This window comes from Brassica napus, chromosome A3 (genome assembly GCF_020379485.1).
Source record: "Brassica napus cultivar Da-Ae chromosome A3, Da-Ae, whole genome shotgun sequence".
In the NCBI taxonomy this organism is placed as follows: Eukaryota; Viridiplantae; Streptophyta; class Magnoliopsida; order Brassicales; family Brassicaceae; genus Brassica; species Brassica napus.
Window position 1 is genome coordinate 12,837,563 of NC_063436.1, and position 27,488 is coordinate 12,865,050.

General features: G+C 34.8%; 7 protein-coding genes and 1 long non-coding RNA gene across 10 annotated transcripts; 4 read left to right on the plus strand and 4 right to left on the minus strand.

The window, feature by feature from the left end:
- Nucleotides 1-150: 150 nt before the first annotated feature.
- LOC106443738 (F-box/kelch-repeat protein At4g38940) lies at nt 151-2,425 on the plus strand. Its single transcript, XM_013885291.3, has 2 exons — nt 151-551; nt 1,003-2,425. Exon 2 carries the CDS (start codon nt 1,021-1,023, stop codon nt 2,122-2,124), a length of 1,104 nt encoding a protein of 367 aa, XP_013740745.2. The 5' UTR covers nt 151-551; nt 1,003-1,020; the 3' UTR covers nt 2,125-2,425.
- A 595-nt stretch (nt 2,426-3,020) lies between these two features.
- Nucleotides 3,021-4,118, minus strand: LOC106443739 (39S ribosomal protein L41-A, mitochondrial-like). Its single transcript, XM_013885292.3, has 3 exons — nt 3,540-4,118; nt 3,361-3,425; nt 3,021-3,260 (listed from the first exon to the last, which is right to left on the minus strand). Exons 1-3 carry the CDS (start codon nt 3,682-3,684, stop codon nt 3,198-3,200), a joined length of 273 nt encoding a protein of 90 aa, XP_013740746.2. The 5' UTR covers nt 3,685-4,118; the 3' UTR covers nt 3,021-3,197.
- A 5,751-nt stretch (nt 4,119-9,869) lies between these two features.
- LOC106438474 (isoamylase 3, chloroplastic) lies at nt 9,870-14,329 on the plus strand. Its single transcript, XM_013879641.3, has 22 exons — nt 9,870-10,127; nt 10,207-10,449; nt 10,534-10,621; nt 10,690-10,926; nt 11,025-11,129; nt 11,319-11,423; nt 11,505-11,639; nt 11,756-11,842; nt 11,935-11,986; nt 12,087-12,150; nt 12,273-12,372; nt 12,448-12,548; nt 12,632-12,683; nt 12,771-12,833; nt 12,913-13,002; nt 13,074-13,146; nt 13,221-13,300; nt 13,379-13,483; nt 13,565-13,663; nt 13,751-13,812; nt 13,888-13,999; nt 14,080-14,329. The coding sequence occupies exons 1-22, from the start codon at nt 10,033-10,035 to the stop codon at nt 14,188-14,190; spliced, it is 2,259 nt and encodes a 752-aa protein (XP_013735095.2). The 5' UTR covers nt 9,870-10,032; the 3' UTR covers nt 14,191-14,329.
- A 124-nt stretch (nt 14,330-14,453) lies between these two features.
- Nucleotides 14,454-16,339, minus strand: LOC106443740 (F-box/kelch-repeat protein At4g38940-like). 3 transcript variants are annotated; one of them, XM_048775993.1, is made up of 2 exons: nt 16,233-16,339; nt 14,454-15,789 (listed from the first exon to the last, which is right to left on the minus strand). In XM_048775993.1, the coding sequence occupies exon 2, from the start codon at nt 15,752-15,754 to the stop codon at nt 14,669-14,671; it is 1,086 nt and encodes a 361-aa protein (XP_048631950.1). In that variant the 5' UTR covers nt 15,755-15,789; nt 16,233-16,339; the 3' UTR covers nt 14,454-14,668. The 3 variants fall into 3 exon arrangements, with proteins under 3 accessions (XP_048631950.1, XP_048631952.1, XP_048631951.1); XM_048775995.1 differs by having other exon boundaries at nt 16,243-16,317; XM_048775994.1 differs by having other exon boundaries at nt 16,173-16,306.
- Nucleotides 16,340-18,244: 1,905 nt separating this feature from the next.
- Nucleotides 18,245-19,368, minus strand: LOC125606905 (F-box/kelch-repeat protein At4g38940-like). Its single transcript, XM_048775996.1, has one exon. The coding sequence runs from the start codon at nt 19,061-19,063 to the stop codon at nt 18,389-18,391; it is 675 nt and encodes a 224-aa protein (XP_048631953.1). The 5' UTR covers nt 19,064-19,368; the 3' UTR covers nt 18,245-18,388.
- A 1,026-nt stretch (nt 19,369-20,394) lies between these two features.
- LOC106438476 (classical arabinogalactan protein 10-like) lies at nt 20,395-23,410 on the plus strand. Its single transcript, XM_048775998.1, has 2 exons — nt 20,395-20,953; nt 23,249-23,410. The coding sequence occupies exon 1, from the start codon at nt 20,550-20,552 to the stop codon at nt 20,928-20,930; it is 381 nt and encodes a 126-aa protein (XP_048631955.1). The 5' UTR covers nt 20,395-20,549; the 3' UTR covers nt 20,931-20,953; nt 23,249-23,410.
- Nucleotides 21,989-23,241, minus strand: LOC125606907. Its single transcript, XR_007338162.1, has 2 exons — nt 22,997-23,241; nt 21,989-22,438 (listed from the first exon to the last, which is right to left on the minus strand). It is a non-coding gene; the product is annotated as an uncharacterized LOC125606907 (long non-coding RNA).
- Nucleotides 23,411-23,677: 267 nt separating the features above from the next.
- On the plus strand, nt 23,678-27,468 carry LOC125606906 (RNA polymerase II C-terminal domain phosphatase-like 5). Its single transcript, XM_048775997.1, has one exon. It carries the CDS (start codon nt 26,727-26,729, stop codon nt 27,426-27,428), a length of 702 nt encoding a protein of 233 aa, XP_048631954.1. The 5' UTR covers nt 23,678-26,726; the 3' UTR covers nt 27,429-27,468.
- The last annotated feature ends 20 nt before the right edge of the window (nt 27,469-27,488 follow it).

The following is a 27,488-nucleotide window of genomic DNA, read 5'->3' on the forward strand; positions in this document are numbered from 1 at the left end:
TGTATTTCCAGTAGTTCGGCTGCAGCAAGTTAGGAAGTGCTTCTGAAGCAAACAACAAACTGTTACCCTCGTGAGAAACTCTGATTCAAAAATTCTTGTAGCTCCTTTATAAATGTCAAGTGCTAGCTCAAGTGAGGACTCACCATGATAATAATTATCTTTTAGTATCACTAATCCAGTTGTGGCCACAACTTGCCTGAATTCACTAAGGATATGAAACAAGAATTTCGCAGAAGACAGTCCTCAAATTTAAGCTACTGTCACATAGCGAAATCCACAAATGAGTTTGATAAACAAACAAACATCAAAGCCACAAACTGACATATTTAATGGGCCAACTAAGATACTATTGGGCTATGGATCTCGGATTGACTATTATGGGCCACAAGTAGAACGTTGCCGTTTGAGCTTTTTAACATAAACCCCTGAAGAAGAGACTCTCTTCTGCTCCATGCATCTTCTCTCTTACAAGCACTAGTAGTCTTCGTCTCTTTTGCTCTCGAGTTTGTGCGAAACCCAAATCTCCTTGCTGAAATTCTCGATTCTTGCAGGTTTTTCCGCAAAATCTCACATCTTCGTCTCTGTATCTCCATTCTCCTTTACCATCTCCTTCGATTGGTTACTTTATGCTTGTTGAAAATTTAGTGTAATGTTTTGGGGTTGCTTTCGAAATCTGCGTGATAAATGATCGAAAGCTCGTCCTACTTACTTGTTGAGTGACATATTGACCTCTACTTTGATAAAAATTGAAACTTTGATTGTTACTGTAGAGTAATGGTCCTGCTTGGTTATTTTTTTTTAGAGCGTTACGTTAGTGTTGAAATATGCATGATAAACAGTCCTGCGTACATCTCTTGATGGAGTTTGAGTAATATATTGACCTCTACTTTGATAAAAATTGAAACTTTGCTTAGTAAAACTTTTCTGTCTGGTCTCGGAACCAAATTGATATTTTTTTATGTTGACTAACAAACAAAGCTTTCGTCTTTTCCATTTCCTTAGGACACTCATATCAACCACATGTCTGAAAACATGAAGCAATCTCCCGAGATGCTGCTGTCTCCTCTGATTCCGTCGCTTCCAGACGACGTCACCATCGATATCGTAGCTCGTGTGCCCAGAAGCCACTACCCGACACTCTCCCTCGTCTCCAAGAGTTTCAGGAATCTCATCGCCTCGTCTAAGCTCTACAAGAGACGATCTCAGCTAGGCATCACCCAACGCCGTCTCTACGCCGTCCTCCGCAACCGCAACACCGGTGAGTTCAGTTTCTACGTCCTCCACCGTAAACTCAACGGCTACAACCGCTTGGTCGTCGTCCGGTCACTTCCTTTCATGTCTTCCCGTGGAAGCTGTGTCTCGGTTGGTTCGAAGGTGTACGTGTTCAACGACCTCTCAGTGCTCAGCTTTGACTGCACCTCTCACACGGTTCAGCGCGGACCCAACTTTCCTCAGCGGATGTCTTATAAAGAGGTTAACGTCATCGGGAAGAAGGTTTATGTGATTGGTGATGCGTTTTGTCATTACGTCCAGGGGACCGGGTGGATGAAAGTGTGGCAGAAGGCAGTGACGGTCTTTGATACAGAAACGGAGTCGTTGGAGCCTAAGTTGGTACATGAAGACATGGCTGTAGGTGTAGGTCCCTTTTGGTCTGATTCTGTTGTGTTGGAGGATAAGATTTACCTGAAAGGTTACATGAATGGTAATTCTTTTGTTTATGGACCAGAGGAAAGGGAATGGGAATTGATGGACGAGGTGATGAACTCTAAGGACTGGGAGGGTGCCTGTGTGGTTGATGGCGTCTTGTACTATCATGATCGTTCCGGGAAGGTTCTGAGGGCGTATGATCCGAAGCAAGGCTGTTGGAGTGTTGTTAATGGTTTGGAGGAGTTTTTGGCTGTGGAGACTGGTCGTTCAAGGTTGTCCATAACGGTGAACTACGGTGCGGAGAAGCTGGCTCTCTTCTTTCCTAAGAAACAGTACGGCGAGAAGATGATTTGCTGTGCGGAGATTGGTTTGGAAAGGCGTCAAGGAGGAGAGATTTGGGGTAAGGTGCAGTGGTGTCACATTGTCATTGGCGATGGGCCTTTCGACATGGTGGAATGTGTCTCTGTCACGGTTTGATGCCAGCATAATCATCACTTCTCTGCTTAGATCCCTTCGTATTTAGATTATCCTAATTCCCAACGTGTTGTTGGAAGTGTGCTTACATCGTTAACGTAGACAAAACCGTAAGTGTGTGTTGTTGTGTTTATGTTGTTTGTTTAAAACTTGTGGTATGTTTTATTATTAGATCGCTTTCTTGAGACTTAAGTAGGCTATGTTTACTTTAAGACTTGTTTGAGGTTTGCTTCCTCACAACCTCATCTGTAGTTTAATGTCTTAGGCTGAGAATAGAAACCATCTATCTCCAGTAGTTAAGCTGCATCAAGTTTTGAAGTGCTTCTGAAGCAAACAACAAATTGTTACTCTCGTGAGAAACTCTGCTTTAAATGTTAGTAGCTCCTTCCTTTAAATGTTAGTAGCTCTCGTGAGGACTTACCATGGTAATTGTAGTGGCCATAACTTAACTGAATCCATTTGAAAGAGAAACGATTAAGAATAATAAAACACACGAATTTCGCAGATGACAGTCCGCAAATTTAAGCTACTCTTGTCTTAACTAGAAATGGTTACGTCCATGTTACATAGTGAAATGGCTCCTAAGTATGATGACGGGGTGAGTGAGAATGGGTGGTGTATGAGACAATGTTGTTAGCATGATGAGCTTTTTAGCATGGTTTGATGCAACACACTCTCCTTACAAGTTGTTCAATATTTATTATTGTTCAAGCTTCACTTAATTCCTTGATCAATTTTCTTCCCATTACCCTAAACTTGAGTGCTTTGTTAAAAATCATTTTTCGAGTGTAGCTCTACACCATTTACAACTCGAGGTGTGTAGTAACAACTTTGATTAAAATGAATCTGCGTTTGTAGCAAAACAAGTGGTGACGATGACACTAATAAATCTCGGCACATCGAGTTATCTCTCTATGTTTATATCATAATTTTCTGATTCTGAAATGGTAGAGAGAGTAAACAAACATTAACCCAAAAGTTGTCATAAGTTCCTTGAAGAAAATAAAGGATCATAAGAATAGCAACAAACGCACAAGCTTATGAAGACTCAAATACATATTTCTTCTGAAAATGTTTCACTGGGAAGCTTCAGTTGTTTTGTTGACCTCTATAGGGCACTGAGACACGTACGGTTTCAGCTGTAGAATACCAAAATGTTCAATCAGCACAATAGCTTACTGAGATATCCAATATTAGAAGAATCAAAGATTAAAAGACACATAGGGTGGAAAAAGGAACCTTAAAGCCGGTGAGATCAGGGATTACGTAGTTTGGCAATTTATCTGACTGCACGACATATCCTCCTGCAAAACTTAGAGCAAAGAGTATGAAAACTAATCCAAAAATACTTTAATATTATATACATATGTGATGATGAAATTGCCCAAATATTTAAATCTGGGAAGAAGTGGAAAAACCTTTTTTGGTGTGGAAACCAGTAGGTTTGCAGTTTTTGCCCTTGTAGAAGTCTCTTGGAGCTCGTTTGGGAGAGAGAATATCAAGAGAAGACGCTCGCTTTCTCCGGAATGATCTTCCAATCGCTGATAACAACCCTAGCGTCATCCCACTCGAAAAATTCGAATCCAGATATCAATGTTGAGCAAACGATGTGGAAGGAGAGGAGATGAGAATAACGGCGTGGAGAGAGAGAGAGAGAACACCGAGATTTATGGAAGAGGCCCAAACTTCAAATAAGCAGCCCACTAACTGATATGGAAGTCCTTTTGTAAGCAACCTTATTGTTGTCGGACCGGCAAGAAACACACCACTGTGAACCGCCATCGCAAATAGTGGATCCACCGACACCAGCTCTCTCTTCGTCAATCGAGACAAGGCTACACCCCAATGTCTAACTATCAGTCTCCATATTTTTCATTGCCTAAACTTTGAATATCAGCAAAATAAAAATGTATTTTTGAAAATAAAATTTATGAGAGTTTTTAGATGAAATTGGAGAGGAAATCAAAGGAAATGAAGTTTTGTTGATATAGAGTGAGAAGAGAAGAGATACAAATGCAATGGTTGAGCTTTAAAAGCTCGAAATTGGTTTCTACGGTGGTTGGAAAAATTGATTATAATGAAATTCTTATAAATAATTTGAAAGGTTTAGGATATTTATAGTTTTTATAAAATTTTCAAAAAATGCAAATTTTATAAATATTTTTAAAAAATAAGTATATATTGGAAGCAAATGGCAAAATATATCATTTCAAATTTTATGTCATTTTAAAATAAAATTAATTTCATAAAATGTATTTAACAATGTTCAAAAAAAAAATGTATTTAACACATGTTTTAAAATGTAGATATATTATCACAATTAAACTGTACAACTGATATTTAATAAAAATAATATAATATTTACAAATAATAATATCTAATATAATTGTAATACTTGCTTGTACATAGTTATATTTTAGTAGATTTCAAGTTTCTTTAGTTATACTGTGTAAAAACGAGATTTTGTAGTTGTACCAATAATTTTATACAATTATAGTTACTTTAATAAATTTTCACAGTTTTTTTTTATCAAAAATATTATTTTGTTTGATACACCTAAATATAGCATTAACATTTACACATTAATCATGAAAGTATATGGAAGTTTTTGTAGAAGTGATATGTTTTCTCTCAACTACAAAAATAAATTAATTTTTATTTATAGTTTGATATATTTATTATCATTATTATTTAAAAAAAAAACACAGGTTTCAAATTATATTAGAACTAAGACAAAAGTCTTCGAAATCTGTAACATAATCAAGTGATAACACCCTTGTTACTAATCTAAAAAAACAATTTTATCCTTGATAGGTCCAATTAAAACCCCTTTGACTGATACAACAATCCAAAGGATCTGTTCACTTTTCACAACCGGAGTGGTTTCCACCATTAGGGTGGCTGGTACTCACGGTGATTGTGGTTTTGATCTTCTGACTTACGAACCTTTTGCAGTAAAAAGATTGCCCTTCACAAAAAAAAAATTCATTGTTTCCCATCATAAAGTCTGGTATGAATTGTTTCTTAAAAGCCCTGTTCTTTTTGCTAATGCTGCGTCAGCGTTCAACGACTCAAAATATACACAATATAGCAGATCCATCCTTTTGTTCACTGTTGTAAAAACAGAACGCCAACACCACAGCGACTGAAATTGTTAGAATTTAGTGACGCCATAAAATCCTGCGTCGAGCAAAGTTAAAAAAACGGATATTTTTGGAAAGCCAGCATCATAAATTAAAAGAAGATGCCGTTAATTATTTTATTTTCTTTGCATTTTTTAGCCGCCGGTTGCTATCGCAGCGTCAAGACAACGAACAGGGCTAAACATGATGTTCCTAAACAAGGACAACCCACCTCATGTCCTAGGCTTATGCACATTCAGTAGTTCAACACATGGTGCATCAGTTAAAGTAATTAAGGATCTGCGTTTATGTGAGGGGGAAGCCACAAGAGAAGGTCAGAAAGAGTGCATGTTTGTACCTGATTAAACGGAAAGATATTTGATATATTTTTATTAATATGAATATATTAATTATAAAGATTAGCTAAGTGATATTTATTATCTCAACTGATATATTTATTATGAATATGATAAAAAATATACTACATGCCTTTTATTAATAATATATCCATATTTGTAATAAACGTACCAAATATCCTTTCGTTCCATCAGGTAGAACACATGCGCTCTTCCTGACCTTCTCAAATGGATTCCCCCTCCCTGAAACTCGGATCCTTAATTATTTTAACTGGTTTACGAACCGTATGTGGAACTAGTCAGTTTGCACAACCTTAGGATAGGAAGTGGGCTGTCATTGTTCGTAAAAATCGTGTTTAAGCAACAGCTCGTACCAGATTTCTGATGAAAAACAATGGATTTTATTTATTTTTTTTGGTGGAAGAGTATCCTTTTTACTGCAAAATGTTTGTTAGTCAGAAGACCAAAACCACAGTCACCAATGATGGTGGAAACCACTGCTAAGTTGAAGAGTGATCTTAGCATTTATAGAATAAGATCCCTTGGGTTGTTGTATCAATCAAAAGGGTATTGAACCTAGGGATAATAAATTTGTTGTTTTCAGTTTAGTTAACAAGGGTGTTATCATTTGATTTTGTAACGGATGTCGGAGACGTTCTCTTAGTTCAAATATTATTTGAAAGATGTTTTTATTTTGAAAAATAATCATAATAAATATATCAGTTATAATTGAAATTTTTGTAGTTGGAGGAAATATATCACTTCTAAAAATATTTTAATATACTTTAATAATTAATATGTGAATGTTAATGTTATAGTTTGGTGTATCAAACAAAGTACAGATTTTTGAAAATTTGTTTCTATGAAAGTTTCTTATAGTAACAATATTCGTATAAAAATTGGTACAACTTTAAAATCTATTTTTTTACACAGTATAACTAACAACACTTAAATCTGCCAAAATATAATTATGTAGAAGCAAGTATTACTATTATCTTAGATATTATTATGTGTAGATTATTTTTATTAAATGACAGATGTACGTCTTAAATCTCTATAATAATATTTGAGAAGTCACTTTCCTACGTGTCGTACTCACGTTAATTATTACGGTAGTTTATTATGATGATACACTTAATAAATCAAATATATATAATTATCATTATTAAATATTTATGTTATATTATATTATCTTTACTTTTTTATTTAGGTTTCCTTTTTATTTATTTTTTTTCAAATAACCTATATAATATTTTTTTAATAAATTTTAAAACGAAAATATATTTTATATATAGTGTAATTCATAATAAGGAAAGTTCACAAAATAATCATGATTTTAAATTAAAGAGATAATTTTCCCTTTTAAAAGATAATCTTAAACAACATAATACATATTTTAAAATTATTAAGCATTTTATTTAAATCAATCTGTTTTTCAATTAATAGAAAATCATTTGAATAACATAAAAAGATATATTTAATGAATAAAACTTAATTTAATATTTTTTTAATTTAATCTTTCTTTTCTTATTTAAGTTACTTTTTATATTTTTCAAATAACTTATATGATAAAAAAATATTTAAAAAACTTAAAACGAAAATATTTTATATATATAATGTGATGTCATAAAAATGAAAGCTTAGAAAAATAAACTTGATATTAAAGTAAATAATCAATCTTCTCTTTTAAAATTTATTGGTTGTGTTTTTATGCAATTTTGTACCTATCATCACTTTATGTTTGGAAATTAACATATACAAACTTACTAAGTAATCAAACATATATTTATACATCTAATATGAAAAACCAAACTAATACAATGAATAAAATTAATAATTAGGTTGAGTTAGATTAGAAATAGTTATACTTGAATTTGATGAAATATATGTAACACAATACGCCCACAAAATGAGTAACTAGACCAATCAAAAAACTCTATACAAAGTCAAACATTAAATAAAAAATTATATATTTTGTACATATAAATTATGGAACGACTTGGCATATTACTAAATCAATATGAAATTGTCAAATAATATTATAAATATATTAACCAACTATTAAAATTATGTATTTTGTATCTATATATATATGCATAAGGTGTCAAAAGACTATCATTTTTATATTTATTTATGTGACTTTGATTCGATCAACACCTTAGTGTACTTTTTCTATTTAATTCTCAAAGCAACATATATTAAATGATACATAATCTTACTAGAATATATTTATAAATCTAAGACAAGAATCAAACTACATGAATTAACAAAATTAATCAAAATTTTAATCTGTGTAACAAAAATATAGTTGAATCGAAAAAATAAATGTAATCTAATATATCCAAATAATAACCAAACAGTTATATATCCAAAATTATACATATAATTGACTAGATAAAATAACATACTTTTATTTAAAATAAGCCATGCATTTTGATTACAATATAAATAACATAATAATTAAAAATTAAAGACAAAATATTAATAAATTATTATAATTTATTTACTTTATAAATATTTATACCCGTGCATAAGCATGAAAAAATCACCTAGTGTGATAATATATATACAGATATATTAAAAATGATTTAAATAAATTCTATGCAATTAATTTAGTTTTGAAGTTATTTTTGTCCCAATAATACCAAATAAATCCAGTAGTATAAAAATTATTTTTCACCAAATAATCTCCTAGACATTATTTGAAAACTGATTTATTTATTGCCATCAGCATATTCATTATCATCTAAAAAATGAATGGCTTTGAGAAATTATGACATGACATCACTTAATTGTTGGCACGTAAAATTTTCGTTGTAGTTATTCATATCTTTGGTAAGATTTTTAACATGGAAATGACTAATAGCTCCTACATCAACCATTAAAAAAAATTATTTTAAAAAAAATATTTGTGTGTGTTTTTTGAAATATAATAAGGAGATTTTGCAAAAATAACTCAAAACAAAAAGTCAAATGCAAAATTAATCCTTACTGTTTTGGAACTTTTATTTGTCATATTGATCCTAATAGTTCAGATTATTCACGAAAATGTCACTAATTCTTTTTTAAAATACTTGTTTTATTCAATCATCTTCAACTTCATCTTTTATTTACAATATTGTCATTGTTATCAATATACCAACCACCATGAACAACCCATTTCAAGCTCTAAATACACCTAAAATAAACATCCACATTCTCATATTCTTATTTTTTACACACACAAATCATTTCTCTTTCACTTCCTCTTTTATTTCATCCCAAAATCTCAACTTTTTAATTTCAAAATTTATGAAATATGAAAATTGATATTCGTTGTCAGATTTATGATCTGGAGGGTGAATCTTTAAATTCTTTTTGTTTGCACCATTGCAAAACAAACTTGGGCAGCTAGCAATTTCCCTCACCCTCCAAACGGTTTTGATCATGTTTTATGTCTACTCCAACATTTTTGTATGTTTTAAATACAAGGAAAAATCAACTCACCCGGGAAAGATCAGAAGAAATGGTTTTTTTTTTTTTTTGACATCGAAAAATTATATTAGTCTATCATGCTCCTGTTAAGCCAGCCTCAATAGCTAACCAACTGGGAGCAAAACCGCTTACAAAATCTGAGTTTATTTCACGTGAATCAGAAGAAATGGTTTTTGGGTTCTATGGTCAATATGGAAAACAGAAATTCATTTTTCTTTGAAGGAAAACTTGCTTTGGAACCATTTTTCATTAGTGCAATCTATGAAGAAGTTGACCACTGGTTTCTCATTAGACAATGGAAAAGCAAGAAAAAAATAATAGACTTAGAAAGACAAAAGAGGATTATCTTTGGTTGGAAAGCCACCACTAATATCTTGGTTAAAGTGTGATATTGGCTTTGCTTGGGATAAAGCTTAGACATCAAAGCGGAGCTTTATGGATTCTCAGTAACAGAGAAGGTAAAGTCTTATTACATGGCATGCGATCTTTCACTGGGATCTATTGCAAGCGTGATGCATCTTTTTAAAAGCTGGATTTAGGCCATTGAAAGTTTGAAAACTCTCCACTACAATTCTATCATTTTTGCTAGTGATGGTGCCATTTCTAAACCAGCTGTCCTGCACGACCTTTTGGATTGGAATGTTTCAATTAAGTGTGATCAATGAAGTATTAGCGTTTAAAAAAAAACGTTCTGCAAAGTAAGTAACTAACATAATTACTTTTTCTCATACCAAAAGATATTTTCCCGGAAAATGACAAACAAGAAAATCCCCATAAAAAAAAAGAAAACAAAGAAGTAAGGAATACACAAGACTCGCGCTTCCGTTCACGTGACAGACAGTCACCTCAATGAACGGTTCTCCTCCATTCTCGAAACTCTACTTTTTTGTTGTTTCTCCCAAAGTCCCATCACTAACATCTCACTTCTCTCCGATCATCGAACGAATCGAAGAGAACCGATGCTCGCCTCACCTTCTTATTCCCGCGCTGCTTCCCGTTTTCCCCCGGCGCTGCACTCCTCCGGCAATGTCTTCACCGGCTTCATTCCCATACGGTTAGTCAGTTACAGCTTCCCTCACTTCGAATCGAAATCGCGATCCGAAAATCAGAACTCTGATTTGAATTTTGAGCAGGAGAGTGACCGGAGCTCAGGTTTGTACCCGTCGTTCAACGCTTAAGGTCACTTGTCGACGCGCACGAGAGCGCGTGATAGAGGAAGAATCATCTCAAATGGCGGAAACTAATAAACAGTCCTTCAAAGTTTCCTCTGGCGAGAAGTCTCCTCTTGGTGTCTCCCAAGTTGATAAAGGAATCAACTTCGCTCTCTTCTCTCACAACGCTACTTCTGTCACACTCTGCTTATCACTTCCTCAGAGGTTAAAATCATATGTTTTGTTTCTTGCCAATGTGATGTCTCAGCTTCTTGATTTTAAACTTTGTTTGTGTTCTTTGGTTGATAGTGATAAGGAAGATGATGTGGATGTTGTGGAGTTGGTTTTGGATCCCAGCATAAACAAAACTGGAGACACGTGGCACATTTGTGTTGAGGTAGTATTCCTTTAGACAATTCGTTTCTTGTTGTCAGTCTTCTCATGATTTTTTGTACGTTGTGATAGGATTTGCCACTCAGAAATGTTCTTTATGGTTACCGTGTTGATGGTTCTGGAGAATGGAACCAAGGGCATCGCTTTGACCGTAGCATTCTGCTTCTGGATCCTTATGCAAAGCTTGTTAAAGGCCGGAGCTTTTTTGGAGATAGTAGCCAGAAGTTTGCTCAGTTCTATGGAACTTATGACTTTGAGACCTCTCCATTTGACTGGGGAGATGACTACAAGTTCCCTAACATCCCTGAGGTACGAATTTCATTTGCACGATTCTGTTTCTGAGCTAATTTTGATGACTCTGGTCTACTGTTTTTTCAATTCTTTTACCATCGGTCACTGTATTGCAGAAGGATCTTGTTATTTATGAAATGAATGTTCGTGCTTTTACTGCGGATGAGTCCAGTGGGATTGATCCATCTATAGCAGGAAGTTACCTCGCTCTCATTGAGAAGGTAACAACAGTATTCTACCTCTCAAGTATGATGATATGATTGATTACATATTATCTGATGAGCAGAAGAGCTAATAGCAAGAAATACTCTATCATTTATCACAGATAGCGAGAGAATACGTTTCATCTGGTTGTATGTTTATGTGCAATGTTTATTTATATCTCTCTTGTAACTTCTTTGTGTTGAAAGATACCACACCTTCTGGATCTGGGTATTAATGCAGTGGAGCTATTGCCAGTCTTTGAGTTTGATGAACTGGAGCTTCAGAGGCGTCCTAATCCTAGAGATCACATGGTAAGCACAAGTCTAATACTTGTATACAGGAGTGTGATTCTCCAACGCTTCCACAAGCTAAAAGAGTTTTTCGTTTGCTAGGTTAACACATGGGGTTACTCGACAGTTAACTTTTTTGCTCCAATGAGTCGTTATGCTAGTGGTGAGGGAGATCCTATTAAAGCCTCCAAAGAGTTTAAGGAAATGGTCAAAGCCTTACATTCTGCTGGTATAGAGGTAAGCAACGCTCTTTGTTTTGCCCCCCTTTTTTCCTTGGAGCCTCTAGTCTCTTTTTGCTTAAATGATGTAACTGATGATTCTTCAGAAATATTCTTACCATTCTTTTTCGGCAGGTTATTTTGGACGTAGTTTATAATCATACCAATGAAGCTGATGATAAGTACCCTTATACCACTTCATTTCGTGGCATAGACAATAAGGTGAGTCATAAGAGTGGTGACTCTCATCTGAGTTTATTAATGAATATTATCTTGATATTTGGAGCTCTAAACTGTGTGAAATCTATCTGCAGATTTATTACATGCTTGATCCAAACAACCAACTGCTTAACTATTCCGGCTGTGGTAATTTTATTTTTGAAGCGTATACAGGCTTGACTTTTGAAAATTTGTACTTCAAATTAATAATATAACCTTCAACGTCTCTTTTGTTTTCTGTTTCCAGGAAATACACTGAACTGTAACCATCCTGTTGTTATGGAGCTAATATTAGATAGCTTAAAGCACTGGTACGGAAAAAATCATAATGGATCAAATAATGGACCAAATATCCTGAAAATAGATATTTCGTTGGTTGCTTCACATAGTCAATCACTCTCTGTTCTGCTTTCTTCTCTTTTTCTAAACGCAGGGTCACGGAGTATCATGTGGATGGTTTCCGATTTGATCTTGCTAGTGTGTTGTGCCGGGACACAGATGGATCTCCACTCAGTGCTCCCCCACTCATAAGGGTAAGTTGATTGTGTATTATCAGATATAGTGGTAGCCTGTAAGCATATTCATTTTGAAATTTCTTAATGAATCAGGCAATCGCGAAAGATTCTGTTCTCTCAAGATGTAAAATAATTGCAGAGCCTTGGGATTGTGGAGGATTATATCTTGTCGGGAAGTTTCCAAATTGGGACAGGTAACAGTTTTAGCTTCGATTTCCAAATTGTGATAGATTCAGGGATGGATTGTGGAGCCATGGTTTTTTTTTTTTAAATTCAGGTGGGCTGAGTGGAATGGGATGTACAGGGATGATGTTAGAAGATTTATCAAGGTATACAACGATGGACTTTTGTTCATCTGGTGTATAGACCAATGATGTTAGAAGAAGACTAACACTCTTATGTTCCACAATTTTTAGGGTGACTGTGGTATGAAAGGAAGCTTTGCTACTCGGGTTTCAGGATCTTCTGATCTTTACCAGGTAAGATCCATTCAAGTTATTGATTTTTATTTGTAGGTTTCATGAGATCATCGCAATTACTCGCTTCTCTTATATATAGGTTAACCAGCGGAAGCCTTACCACGGTGTAAATTTCATAATTGCGCATGATGGATTCACATTGCGAGATCTTGTAACATACAATTCTAAGGTACTTTTGATATTCTCATGTAATGATGTTAATGAGTCTATGCCTTAACAGATCTCTTCTGTAATTTATAGCACAATGAAGCCAATGGAGAAGGAGGAAATGATGGATGTAACGACAATTATAGCTGGAACTGTGGTTCGGAAGGTACAATTTATAACTTTATCACAATCGAAGTTTCTTGGTTTTGGTATTCAAGTTTATACTCTGTTTCGTGACAGGGGAAACTGGTGATGCTCACATCAAGTCCTTACGTGTTCGACAAATGAAGAATTTTCATTTAGCTTTGATGATTTCTCAGGTAAAAACTATTGCCAACATACTATGATATTGTTGTTTACAATCTTATATGAGACCGACCCTTGATCAATGATATCAGGGAACACCAATGATGCTAATGGGAGACGAATATGGACACTCCCGATATGGTAATAACAATAGCTACGGACATGATACTGCTCTCAACAATTTCCAGTGGAAAGAGGCAAGTCTTAACATCTCGCGGTTGTTATGGATTCTCCCCTGTAACTGTTGTATCATGTCTTGCTTCTTTTGAAAAATCCAGCTCGACACAAAGAAGGAGAGCCATTTCAGGTTCTTTTCAGAGTTGATCAAGTTCCGACATTCACACCATGTACTCAAGCACGAAAATTTCCTCAGCAAAGTAGTTAATCGTTATCCTCTCGTTTACAATGTATTCCTTGAATCTTTGTGTCTCTACTCTTATGTGTAATGTGTCTTTTGACTGAAGGGCGAGATTACGTGGCATGAAGATAATTGGGACAATTCTGAGAGCAAGTTCCTAGCTTTCACGTAATTGACAAAGATGTCTCATTCTTTGTATTATCGCTTCTAACTATTTAATAAGTATATGATTGTTCTTGGTAGGCTCCATGATGGTGTAAACGGCCAAGACGTCTATGCGGCTTTCAACGCCCATGACTACTTTGTCAAGGCTCTGATTCCACTGCCACCGTCGGGAAAGCAATGGTTCCGTGTGGTAAGTGTTTCTTTCTTTCTTTCATCTTCTTTGGTTCTCTGACTTTTCATGACCGACTCAGTTGTCATGTTTTGCACCAGGCTGACACAAACCTCGAGTCACCGGATGATTTTGTAAAGGAAGGTGTGGCAGGCGTGGCTGAGGCATACAATGTGGCTTCATTCTCTTCCATCCTTCTCAAGTCCATGTAAAATAAAGCACATCCTTGTAAAAGATCCATAAGTGTTTATTTGATTAATATGTAAAATTCTAAAATAGACAACATTTCCAATCAAAAGATACAATATATACATTTATATATCGAATAATGGCAGGTGTATGTTTGTTTAAGGTTTTTATTTCATCTCAAACTCCATTTCTTTAACTCATCTCTATTAAATACTTGCATCATAGTTGAACATGGGAACCAAACATAAATGTCTCGTAAAATTTAACCTGTGAAGAGGAGGGAAACTTCAGTTCTAAGGTAATTAATTATTCAAGAATAAAACATAGCAAATTTAACAGACCATAGCCCAAAGTTTTAAACGACAGCATAAAACAACACACACTCGAGGTTTTGTCTTAACATAAACGATGTTAGCAAACTTATTACAACCACACGAGATGGCATTTAGGATAATTTAAAATACGAAGGGATCTAAATAGAGATATTATTATTATGCTGCATCAGACGGTAACAGAAACAAATTTGACCATGTCAAACATCCCATCCTCAAACACAACATCACACGACTCCTTGTGACCCCAAATCTCTCCTCCTTGGCGCCTTTCCAAAGCAATCTCTGCACAGCACATGACCTCTTTGCCGTCATTGTTCTTATGAAAGAAGAGAGCCAGCTTCTTCTCGCCATAGCTCACCGCTTCGGACCTAACTGAGTGGGCAGTCTCCACGGCCAAAAAATCTTTCAAACCGTTGACAACACTCCAACACCTCTGCTTTGGATCATACGCCTTCAACACCATATCGAAACAATCGTGATAGTACAAGACATCGTCAACCACACACGCACCCACCCATTTATGATAATTCAACACCTTGTCCATCAATTCCCATTTCCTTTCCTCTGGTTCATAAGCAAAAAAGTTGCTGTGGCTGTAATCTTTCAGGTAAATCTTACCCTCCATCACCATAGAATCAGACCAAAAGGGACCAAGACCTACATGCATGTCTTCCTTTACCAACTTACACTCCCATGATTGTGTTTCTGTATCAAACACCGCGACTGCATTCTTCCACGCTTCCCGCGACCCACTTTCATCCGGCAAAAAGGAACCACCAATCAGGTAAATCTTCTTGTCGATGACATTAGCAACTTTATTAGTCATGAGCTGAGGAATGTCAGAGATGGGCTGAGACGTGTGAGAGGTGCAGTCAATGCTGAGCGCATGGAGATCGTTAAACCCGTACACCTTTGAACCAACCAAGACATAGCTTCCACGGGAACACATGTGATGAAGTGTACGTGATCCGACGATGACCAAGCGGTTACTGCATTTGAGTTTCCTGTGGAGAATGTAGAAACTGAAATCATCACGAGTTTTGCGGTTGCGGAGGACGGCATAGATGCGGTGTTGGGTGATGCCTAGGAAGGATCGCCTCTTGTAGAACGTAGGAGAGGCAATGAGTTTCCTGAAACTCTTGGAAACGAGGGAGAGAGTCGGGTAATAGCTTCTGGGCACACGAGCTACGATGTCAATGATGACGTCATCTGGAAGCGACGGACTCAGAGGCTGCTCCATGTTTTCAGACATGTGAAAGCTGTCGTTGAGTGGATCAGGAAATCAACCTTAACAAAAAAAAGGAAATATGTTATTGGCTAGCCTAAAACACAAAAGAGAGCTAGCTGATTCTAAGTTCAGACATCATTTCAAGTTCAGATATATATTTCAAACTCAGACAATTCAAGCAAGTTCAGACATTCCACCTTCAGACATATCATATCAAGCAAGAATCACAAAGAGAAGGAGAAAGAGTAAATAGCTAAGAAGCTGATTTGAAGACCACAAACCATGCAAGTAATGGGTGAATATTAGGGTTTACAGCATACAAACAAAAGTTTCAATTTTTATGTAATTATTGGTCATGAAATGTATGCAGGAGGAAAAACCATAACCACCCAAAAAGTTACACTCAGATTTTCAACAACAAGATAAAAGAAACCAATCATACTAAATAGAAACGGAGGATGGAGAGTGAGAGAAAGAAAAATTTCAGATTTTGAGTACAAGCCTGCAAGTAACTTAAGGTTTACGTAAGACACACTCAAGACCCAAAGAGACGAGGAGTTGCATGAAAGAAGAAGCAGAGAATGGAAAACTCTTTATAGGGATTGAAAAGTCGCTTTATTTATGAATTATAATAAAATAAATTTTATTATGGGATTGAGTCCATAATAACCCAAAAAGGCAAAAATAATGGACAAGTAACTAAAATTCCTTAATGGGAAACATTTTAATCTCACTACTCCTTAATAATCTTACTATTTATACCATTTGTTTTTTCTCATGACCTATTCTTTTCTTTGTAATATAATTGACATCTCACCTATTATCTATATTAAACTAAAAAATTAAACTTCAAATTAAATATTCATACAACAATTCAACAAGGATTCCACTAACTTAACATTCTTCCCCCTTCGCCATAATTCTCCTCACCCACCATTCTACATTTGGCAATTTTGAATCTCCATTTAAAGGTAAATTTTTGTCATTTTCATGAAATTTTCTTATTAATAGATTATATATTTGATATGGGTAATGTAAAAAATCAAAATTCTGTTATGAAACCGGAGTTTTTGAAAACAGATACAAAAATGATATTTAAAGATGATTTGGTTTATTTTATACAATTTTGAAACATACAAAAATCATTACACTGGTGTTAGAAAATATGTTCGTTGTTTAACACGTCCATTGTCGTGTATAAAGATTAAATCGAAGCTATTTTTAAAAATTGTAGGTACTGTTAAAACAATTATAGTACGACTAAAGCAAATATGTATTAATAAAATTACTGGTACAACAACAATAAGTTTTTTTTTTGTAACTTACAACAACAATAAGTTCTAGTAGGGCAACTAAAGAATACTAGGACGATTTGTATTATTGTGGTTGAAATACACGAATAGCAGAATCCAATTGACCTTTATATGGCTAAGGAATCCCTTGGAATCGTTAAGTAGTGTTCATGCTGAATCAATAACCCTCCACGAATCGAACGAGAGGAGTAGGGAGGGAGATAATTCCTTAAACACGTTCAAATGGAAAAATGAAAATCAACAACGGATGTTCTCTATATTTTTTTGAGATTATTTTTGTACAACTTATTTTTTTCTTTAATATAACAAGCGATCAATTGATTGGTAATTTAAGATATACTAGGTAGTTGGCCTTCACAACTACACGAGTATGAAATTTTAATAAAGAGATTTGTTATTTTAAAAGAGATTAAGAGACTTTGTTATTTTAAAATATGAATAATATTTTATGAAGAAAAATACTCAACTAAGAGGGGTGATGTAATACCATATTTTTGTATTCTAATCTTAATTTTCTTTTGAATCTTGTAATAATTTCTATAAGTTAATTCTTTGACTTAATAGACTGGCTAATTTTAAATCTAGAAGTTGTTCATAAAAATGTCTACTAAAAAAACTTATTTTATTATGATATATATTTCAAATGCATTTAGATAATTTGTAATCATTAAGTGGCTCCATTCTCTTCGATCCTTCTCAAGTCCATGTAAAGCAAAGCAGATCCTTGATTTTCTTTGGTAAAAGATCCGTAAGTGTCTCGTCATATTTGATTAGTACGTGAAATTCTAAAAAAAGACGACATTTTCAATCAACAGAAACAATATATAAACATATATGTTTCGAGCAATGGTGTGTGTGTCTCAAGCCAATGTTGGAAAAAAAAGGTGTTTGTGTGTGTGTGTTTTTATAAGGTTTTCATTTCATCCGAAACTCATATGTTCCCTTTTCTTTGATTCATCTCCCTAAAGGCTTGCATCATAGTTTTAACATGGGCACCAAACATTAGCGAATCTTACATTTAGTTTGCATCATAAGATCTTACATTTAGTGTGCATCATAAGTTGAGCATGAACCAAACATATATGTCTCGTCAAATCTGATAACATGTAAAATTCTAAAACTGACTACATTTCCAATTACATACTAAACCAGTGATGAGGCCGTGACGATCAAACTTCGTGTCTAAGGAAACGATTCAAGATTAAAACATAGCAAATTTAACTGAACACAGCACAAGTCTTACAACCACACGAAATGGCATTTAGGATAAGTGAAATTACAACCACACGTAATGGCATTTAGGATAAATGAAAATACGAAAGACCTAAATAGAGTTCATGCTGCATCAAACCGTAACAGCTACACATTTCATCACGTCAAACAGCCCACCATCCTCGATGACAACATCAAACGCCTCCATCTTACCCCAAATCTCTCCACCTTGGCGCCTTTCCAAAGCGATCTCCGCGCAGCAAATGACCTTCTTGCCGTCATGTGTTTTAAGAAAGAAGAGCGCCAACTTCTTCTCGCCGCACTTCACCGCATTGGCCCACTTTGATTGGGTAGTCTCAGCCGCCAAAAACTCTTCCAAACCGTTGACAACACTCCAGCGGCTCTGCTTTGGATCAAACGCCCTTAACGCCTTGTCAGAGCAATCAAGATAGTAGAGGACATCATCAACCACACACCCACCCTCCCAGTCCTTAGAGTTCAACACCTCGTTCATCTCCCACTTGTTTTCCTTTGGTTCGTAAACAATAGAATAGCTCTCCCTAATACCTCTCATGCAAATCTTATCCTCCATCACCACCGCATCAGACCAAAGAGGACCAACCCGCATGTCTTCTTTTCTAATCACAGGCTCCCACGTCTGCGTTTCTGCATCAAGCACCATCACTGTTTTCCTCCACGACATCCCATGATCAGAAGTGAAACGAGAATCACCGATCAGGTAAACCTTCCCGTCGATGACATTAGCAACTCTACTAGGCATGGGAGTTGCCGAGAAGCGCTGTGGCATGTCAGGGATGGGCTGCGCCGTGTGGGAGGCACAGTCAATGCAGAGGGCATCGACATCGTTGAACACGTACACCTTCGAACCCACCGAGACAAAGCTTCCACGGTAAGACACGGGAGAAAGTGATCGGACGATGACCAAGCGGTTACTGCTGTTGAGTTTTCGGTGGAGGATGTAGAAACGGCAGTCACCCGTGTCGCGGTTGCGGAGAAGAGCGTAGACACGGTGTTGGGTGATGCCTAGCTGAGATCGCCTCTAACATTTTTGAACAAAATATCAAAATATATAATATCAACTTTGAAAACTAAAAAAATTCCCACTTAATTTTAAAAATTAAAAATAATTTATATAAGAAAATTGTATAAATAAATTCAAAGTTGTAAGCATATTTAAGATCGTATAATAATAAATAATAAAATATTATACAATTTAAATATGCTTACAACTTTGAATTTATTTATACAATTTTCTTATATAAATTATTTTTAATTTTTAAAATTAAGTGGGAATTGTTTTAGTTTTCAAAGTTGATATTATGTATTTTGATATTTTGTTCAAAAATGTTAAGAGGCCTTTTACCTTTCTTTCACTAAGATATGTTGTACAAAATATTAGACAAATTAACCAATAACTAAAATATATAAAGCAATCACCAAAGTTTTAAATTGGATAAGATGAACAAGAATAGTAGTTTATATAATGGAGAATTTCAATTTGTAATAATATTTCAAAAAATTATTTTAGTCTAGTTGTTAGTGTGCCCCTTTAAAAGGATATCCCAGCACGGATTTGAATCCCGAAATGAACATATTTTAAAAAAAAATACATATATCAAAACAACATCGTCTTATCTTTGTTAAAAGTTGATTAACTTCTGTTAGAGTTAATGTAGATTTAGACACGTTTTAGAAAAAATTGGATAATTTTTTTTTAAATTATAATTGAGTTGAGGTCGTTTTTGGCACTGACCATTTGTTCGGGTCTTATTTGGCACGATTGAAAGTGTTGGGGTCGAAATTGGCACTTTTCCTCGTATATCAAACGACGTCGTTTTATCTTGTTAACGGTTGACTAACTTCTGTTAGAGTCAATGTAGATTTATGCACGTTTTAAGAAGTTCGGGTAGTTTTTTTGAATTATAATTGAGTTGAGATCGTATTTGGCACTGATCAATTGTTCGGGTCGTATTTGGCATGACTGAAATAGTTTGTGTCGAAATTGGCATTTTTCCCGAAAATTTCTAATGTAATAAAAAAAAAGACGAAATGGGACTAGAATTATAAATAAGATAACACTTTTGGACTTAGTTTACAAATTACACTAAACCATTAGCGCGTTTTCGTGTTCTTTCGAAGAAACAACACATACCTCTCTCTATCTCTCACGTAACTCTCCAGTTTCCACTATATATAAAGCCTCTTCGTCTCCTCCCTTCTCGAAACAATCTCTCTTTCTCTCCTTCTTGTCTTAAATCTCAAAGCACGAAACCATGGCCCCAAAGTCCATCGCCGTTTTCCTCCTCCTCGCTCTCATAGTTTCCTCCGCCATAGCTCAGGCTCCGGGAGCATCTCCGACAGGGTCTCCTCTTCCAGCCACTTCTCCAATCTCTCAGCCTCCAAGAACCGCCGCACCAACTCCCTCACGCGCCACCACTCCTCCGCCGTCCGTCACTCCCACGGCAGCTCCTACTTCCCCTCCGGCTGGCTCACCGACCTCAACCGTCGCTTCACCGCCGGCTCCTCCGATCTCGCTTACACCCGATGGAGCTCCTGACGCAAATGCCCCTGCTGGATCTACTCCTAACGACGCCGCTGCACTCTCCGCCGGATCTTTCCTAGGATTCCTATTCGTCGCCGCTTTGTTGGTTTAATTTGGTGTTTAGATTATGTATTAACTAGGGTTTGGCCCGCCCTACGGGCGGATTAGTCACTAAAACATAACTATATCATTAATGTTAGTGAATATTTCTAAATGTATAAATTTCTTAAAATCTAATGAATTTGCAGAACTTTTGTTTTGTGAAAATATAATTTTAATCTACATTTTTATATTTAAAAGCATGCATTTGAAAAGTGTAATTTTAATTATCATATTCTAAGAATGAAACCTGAGCATTACAATTTTAAGGAATATAAGAAAATATTCATAATAAAATATGAGGATTTTTGTTCTGAGTCAGTGGCATCGTGTTTGATATCATCTATTTCAGTATAACATTTCAGTTATGTTCTTTTGATTATTCTTCGTTTGTCTAATGTTAAAGCGGAATCGGTGGCAAAGTCATATTTAGCTCTTGCTTTATCTAACTCCAATGCTGAAGACTAAATATTTTTAATTAAGTTAATAAATATTATTAAATCCAAAGAAAAATGAGGATATTTTGATTTTATTTCACTTTAGTACATTGATCTAGGAATGCTCGTAAAATTTTAATTTTTTTAATAATTAATCGTATATGCTCTCATCCTCCACAAATAAATAAATTATCAATTTATTTGTGTGGTGCCTTTTATATTAGTGATCTTTTCTAAGTGTTTAGTTTCTCCTTTCTGAAAGCTTTTTTTTTGGTAAAATATTAAGATTTATACCATTTTCTGAATTTTTCCAATGTTGTAAACAACTTATTATGCAAGAAACAACAACAACCCAACTCAAAAACAAAACAAAACGGAGACAGATCAACTTGAAGAATATTTGGGTTTTTTCAATTGGTTTGTATATGTTCCTTTTGGTTGCCTGAAACGATATTAGTATTGACGTGTAGCTTAGTGGTTAAAACTTGACTGTACGTTTCTCTACTTCATTCTAAATATCTAATGAAGATCTTAAACTTTATATATCAGTGAACATGACCCCGCAAGATCTAAACACACGCCCCTGAGAAAGGGTGAAACAAAAACAACAACGCTATTCAAGCCCAGACAACCGTACTTGAAGTAATTTCATTTATAAACAATAGAGGAACTTGTTTCCAAGTCGGAAGGAAAACTAAAACCAAAGATAAATTAAAACATCAAAGAAAGTTTCATGTGAGAAAAATCTCTGAGAATTAAAAGACCGAAACAGAGAAAAGAAAGAAAAACGATAAACGTGATGTAATCGACTTTAAGCTCAGGTCCTCCTTAGCTCTGAAGCTATGCAATGCGTGGCTTCTTCTTCCCTTCACGCACATCCTCCGTGGGTGGATCCTTCTGAGTTGAGGAGTCGACCAAAACAGTAGTATCAGTTGGTTGAGCTGGAGCAGCATCACTAACTTCAACAATCCCACCACTATCACTCGTAGATTTTTTCTCAGATGCATCACATAGAATCATATCAGATGGCTTAGTTGACTGCAACAGCTCCAGGCATGTCATCGCCAGGGTGGTTATTACTTCCCTGGAGATAAACAAAAAGGAAATTAGTTAAGAGCAAAGAAGAGATGTCCAGTTCAAGTGTTAGGTGTTGGAATGCATCGAGTCATGCACGATAATTGAGGCCTGAATCAGAGTTGCTTGCCATAACCGAAGGTAACCAAAATAAAAAAAAACTTAGTTATGTTATTAAACATAAAGCTAAACTAAATAACTAAAATAGCAGTTCGCATCAACCAAAACCATATTGACACCCCTAAGGTCGCCTCCTTTCTTCACATTTCTTGTCGTCTAGAAACGCAAAACAGGGGTGACTACAGTCTGACGACACCGGCCTGCCTTCAACTCAGTATAAAGAACCAGTTGATTCATCATTTTCAGAACCAGTGTGAAGAGAAAAAATAAGATACGAAAAGCAGGAGAGGAGAATATAATGGGAACAACTCGTTGTGGATCTATATGTAAAATTACAGGACTGTTGAAGGGGGTGAGAATGAATTGAAGACAAAGTAGTGAAAGCTATCTTTAAATGCAATAAATAACAACATTTACAGTATCAATTGAGGTCGATCAGGAGCGTTACCGGCAGGAAGGGTGTTCGTCGAGGAAATCGAAACAATTCAGAATAGGAGAAAAGAGGTGATTCAATTGTTTGGGCTTTCAGATGGAACAATTTCACAGGTGTGATGAAGATAACAGAGTAAGCCCAGAACGTTATCTGCTTGAAAAAAAGAGGTGTAGTTTATAAAAAGAAGAAGACACGTGGAGGCAAAAGGAAAAGGCAGTGCTGAGGTGGCAGTATGAGAAGAGAGTATGTTCTCCTTTATATATATAGATAATTCGAGAGTTTAGCGATGGACGACGGTAGATATTCGATCTGTGGTGGTTTTTAATAGTTTGTTTAGAGATGTATTTGTGGTTTTATGATGATCTCTAATACCTTTAAACACCTTTTGTTATATCGTTTGTTATTATTACTTATGGTTTAGTTATCACATTTATCTGGTTTTGATTATTGCATCCTGATTTGAATGTGTGATATACTGAATTCAAAAGTGGTGGACTTTTTTAACTTAAATCAAAAGAGATTAGTGGTTTACTCATTGTTGGAAAAGGTGATTAGTAGTGATGGCTATGAGGTCAGCAACGTGTGCGTGTTTAGACACGTGTCGTAATGTCTGAAAACGGTGAATTCGTCGTTTATCGGTAGTGGCAATAACAGCTGGTCTGTTTTTGTTCGGTTCTCTCTTATTTCTAACACTTTATATTTTAAAATGAAACTAGAAACTGAAAGTCGGTTATAGACTAGTTAACGATGTTTAATTGCGTATTGAAAGTTGAAATTGTAAAAGTGGATTAGAAAAGTCTTGGGTTTGGTCAGAAAGATAAGAGTAGGTGTCACATGGAGACAGCTGTAAGAATACTTGTAATAAGCTTTTACTTTTACTAGGATTCTATTGGCTCATACATGTGGGCTTCTACGTATTATATATTTATATTGAACCAATTTAGGTAAAGCGTGTCATAACAAAACGATTTTTTGTAAGTTAAAACGAAAATGTGTTACTATAGAATGTAGACGAAGATACCATCATTAACAGAAATCGAAAAAAAAAATACTCCATTCTCTTTTGTTTCGTCACATTCTATTTTTTTTTCCCGAAATGAACCAAAAAAAAGATTAAGACAAAAAGACAAAAAGAGAGTAGCCAAAACTTAAAAGAAAAATGCTGGATCCAGTAGATGTGAAACAAATATAGCGTTGCTGCGTCCAATATATGTGAATCCGATTCGCATTTGATGATTCCCTTCCCAGTTTTACAACTCAGCCAAAAATGAAGACTAATACTCAACGAGTATAAATCATATAGCAGAGTTTAAACGGAAACATAGTCTATCTGAAACATAGCCATTAAAAATACAGAACAACCTTATATCTGAAACAACACATACACGGAAATTAGTTTAAGAAAGAAAAGAAAAAACACTTACACGGAAATTTGTTAACTAACAATTTACCGTTTCTTTGTACAACGTTTCTAAACAAAAATTGTTACAAAAACTGATGTGATGTAAGTTCGATATTATTTTACTTTGTATTCTTTTCACGAAACAACATATGTTATATATATTTTTTAATCTAATGTTATTTGAAAGACACTTATCGATGATTAAAAATACGATTATAAGAAGTTTTAATTAAAAATTTATGAAAAGATAGGGTGTGATTGGTGACCAAGGGAATGAGGAGGAACACTATGTTCCTTAATATTCCTTAAAATTTTTACCATTATTTACGAGGAATAGATTTTCCTTTTCATTCATCTTCGTTCCTTTATTTGTAGAGAATTATAGAACAAATCAATTCCTCATTAATTTTGATAAGGAACCATCATTCTTCATCATTCCTAATATTTTATTCCTACTCGTTCATTTCCTATTCGTTTCTATTGTTCCTATGATGGTTACCGGTCACACCTATAATATTTTCGCCAAGATTAAGGTAAACAGAAGAGATCCTACGTGGAAAAGTGAGTGTTTGTGAATGTTTCATCTTGGTTATCGGTCATTTCTTTATATACAAACTCTCTTTCTCTTTTTTTTTTAAGTCGGGGCAGACTTAAGCCGACTTGAACTCAATTGAGCCGAGTTTTGTTTGGTAAACAAAAATTTTACACTTAGTAATCAGAATATTTTGAAGAGTTTTTTTTTTTTTTTGAAAAGGAATATTTTGAAGAGTTTTAACTAAGAACTTATGAAAAGATGGTGTTTACGGCAAGAACAAGATAAACACAATCAGAATATTTGACATTTTTATTGGATAAATTTGTTAATTTCGTTTCAGCTGTTTCGTTCATGATATATTTCTTAACTACCATATAAATTTCACAACATGTATTGTTGGGACACAAAAATTTCCCTCCACAGTTTGGATTATGCTACAAAACTTGTTTTATAACACATGAACCATTTCATATTAGGAAACCCAGTTGTATTTGACACCAAATCTACATGATATCTCACATTTAATGCAACAAATCTGTTTATATAACTCATTTTTAACTATAATTTATACTTAAACATAAACATCAACAAATCTGGTTATATTTAAATAAAACCAATTATATTAAACATATATAGAAAATACATAACATTATCCAGTTGTTAAATTATATCTAACCATCAAAAACAAAAAAAACAACATGCCAGATACATACTGATTTTCATGCACATTACACCATACTAACAATATTTATGTCAAGGAATATTTTAAATACCCACAAACATTTCCAACTACTTCATAAGACGCTTCATCCACCTAGATGGTTTTGCATCTTTCATGATCACCTTCGTTAGATCAAATGAAGGACATTCATATTGGAAATTTGAGTGCTCGGTAGTCACCGATAGAAATAGATACTTGTTTGTCACTGATCGAACCTGGCTGCATCTACCTGGATAGAAACATTATTCATTAACATTTTTTTATCAGACTAATAATAAAATAAATGGAATAACCAGTTAGTATTTTTAGAATTTGATGTTTTAATTACAATTTGGTCATTTAAACTTATATCGTTTATTTATGGTCATGTTAACCATTTATTTTATAAACGTTCTATTATTATGTATAATATCCGGTTACATTTTCATTACCATGAACTACCCAATGTGAAGTTAAACCCAAATGAATGACATTTTTAGACCGACTTTATATCATACAATACTTGCTTCTGTTTTTTGTTATAACAATAATTAAATTTCCTGAAGCTTTTACATGTTGATCCACCTCCTCCTCATTAAAACTAGTTGATCTTAAATTAAAAATCAAATCTTTTTCTTGATCAAAAAAAAAAAAAAACCAACTCCCAAATAATTATAAATCTAAATTAATTATTCATATTCATCTCATAAAAACCATCTTGAAAAAAGAACATGAGATATTAATATTATTAGACTGACTCATCTCAAATCAAAAATCAAAACCCTTAATTAGTGTATTTATTGGCTTGAGCGAGCCTGTTAATCAAATTTTGTGATTAGAATTAGGCGTTAGCACGCACGTAGTGTTTACAGAAAAGGAAAATCAATTTGTAATTTCCTTTTTTCGTTACTCTTCTCCAAAGCTCCAATCTCTCCCTCTGCTATACATACAAACGAGATCAGACTCATTATTAACGATTATTTACTCTTTGTTGACTCCGATCAAATTACGTTTATTGTTTTTCCTATTTCAATTAGGTTAGTGTCGCCGTCGTTCTTTTCGTCACTGCCTCGATCAGGCGAGAGACAACAATTAAGCCACAGAAGCTATGTCGTTTATAAAGCAATTCTTTAGTTTATTCGATAAAACCAAACCCTCCTGTCTGAACAAAGAGAAAAAGAAGAAGAAGAAACTCCACCTAGTGCTTGACTTGGATCACACTCTTCTCCATTCTATCCATGTGTCAAAGCTTTCTCAGAAAGAAAAATATCTAACCGAAGAAGTTGGTTCAAGGGTTGATCTATGGAAGTTCGACAAAGGCAATCCCAACGAGCATCTCATAAAGTTACGACCTTTCCTTGACGAGTTTCTGCGAGAAGCCGACAAGCTTTTCTACATGTACGTTTACACGATGGGCACTTACCGGTACGCGCAGAATGTACTGAGTTTGATTGATCCAGACAAAGTATATTTCGGAGATAGAGTGATAACCAGAGAAAAAAGCCCTCATAAGAAGACACTTGATCTTCTCTCTGCTGATAAACGAAGAGTGGTCATTGTTGATGACACGAGTAGTGTTTGGCCGCAACACAATAAGAGAAACTTGTTGGAGATCGCAAAGTACAATTATTTCAGAGACGGGATGAAGTGGGAATCTTACGCAGAGAAGAAGAGAGACGAGAGTCGAAGCAAAGGAGCGTTGTCTAATGTTCTGAAACTCCTTCAACAAGCTCATACAAGATTCGAAGATTTGGATTCTAACGACTTGAGGCTCTTGATACGTGATCCTTGTACACTGTGTTGCTTTTGACTCCACTTTTCACTGTCAATAAGTCTAAGTGTAATGTTTTTTTTTTTATTGTAAACTAAA

Excerpts from the sequence above, each read along its gene's own strand:
- LOC106438474 (XM_013879641.3), top strand. The coding sequence starts at position 10,033 with ATGCTCGCCTCACCTTCTTATTCCCGCGCTGCTTCCCGTTTTCCCCCG. Across the intron at positions 11,987-12,086 it reads GCTTAACTATTCCGGCTGTG|GAAATACACTGAACTGTAAC; the intron begins GTAATTTTATTT and ends TTCTGTTTCCAG. Across the intron at positions 12,834-12,912 it reads GATCTTCTGATCTTTACCAG|GTTAACCAGCGGAAGCCTTA; the intron begins GTAAGATCCATT and ends TCTTATATATAG.
- LOC106443739 (XM_013885292.3), bottom strand. The coding sequence starts at position 3,684 with ATGACGCTAGGGTTGTTATCAGCGATTGGAAGATCATTCCGGAGAAAG. Across the intron at positions 3,426-3,539 it reads TGGTTTCCACACCAAAAAAG|GAGGATATGTCGTGCAGTCA; the intron begins GTTTTTCCACTT and ends TAAGTTTTGCAG. Across the intron at positions 3,261-3,360 it reads CTGATCTCACCGGCTTTAAG|CTGAAACCGTACGTGTCTCA; the intron begins GTTCCTTTTTCC and ends GGTATTCTACAG.
- LOC125606905 (XM_048775996.1), bottom strand. The coding sequence starts at position 19,063 with ATGCCACAGCGCTTCTCGGCAACTCCCATGCCTAGTAGAGTTGCTAAT.
- LOC106438476 (XM_048775998.1), top strand. The coding sequence starts at position 20,550 with ATGGCCCCAAAGTCCATCGCCGTTTTCCTCCTCCTCGCTCTCATAGTT.
- LOC125606906 (XM_048775997.1), top strand. The coding sequence starts at position 26,727 with ATGTCGTTTATAAAGCAATTCTTTAGTTTATTCGATAAAACCAAACCC.
- LOC106443738 (XM_013885291.3), top strand. The coding sequence starts at position 1,021 with ATGTCTGAAAACATGAAGCAATCTCCCGAGATGCTGCTGTCTCCTCTG.
- LOC106443740 (XM_048775993.1), bottom strand. The coding sequence starts at position 15,754 with ATGTCTGAAAACATGGAGCAGCCTCTGAGTCCGTCGCTTCCAGATGAC.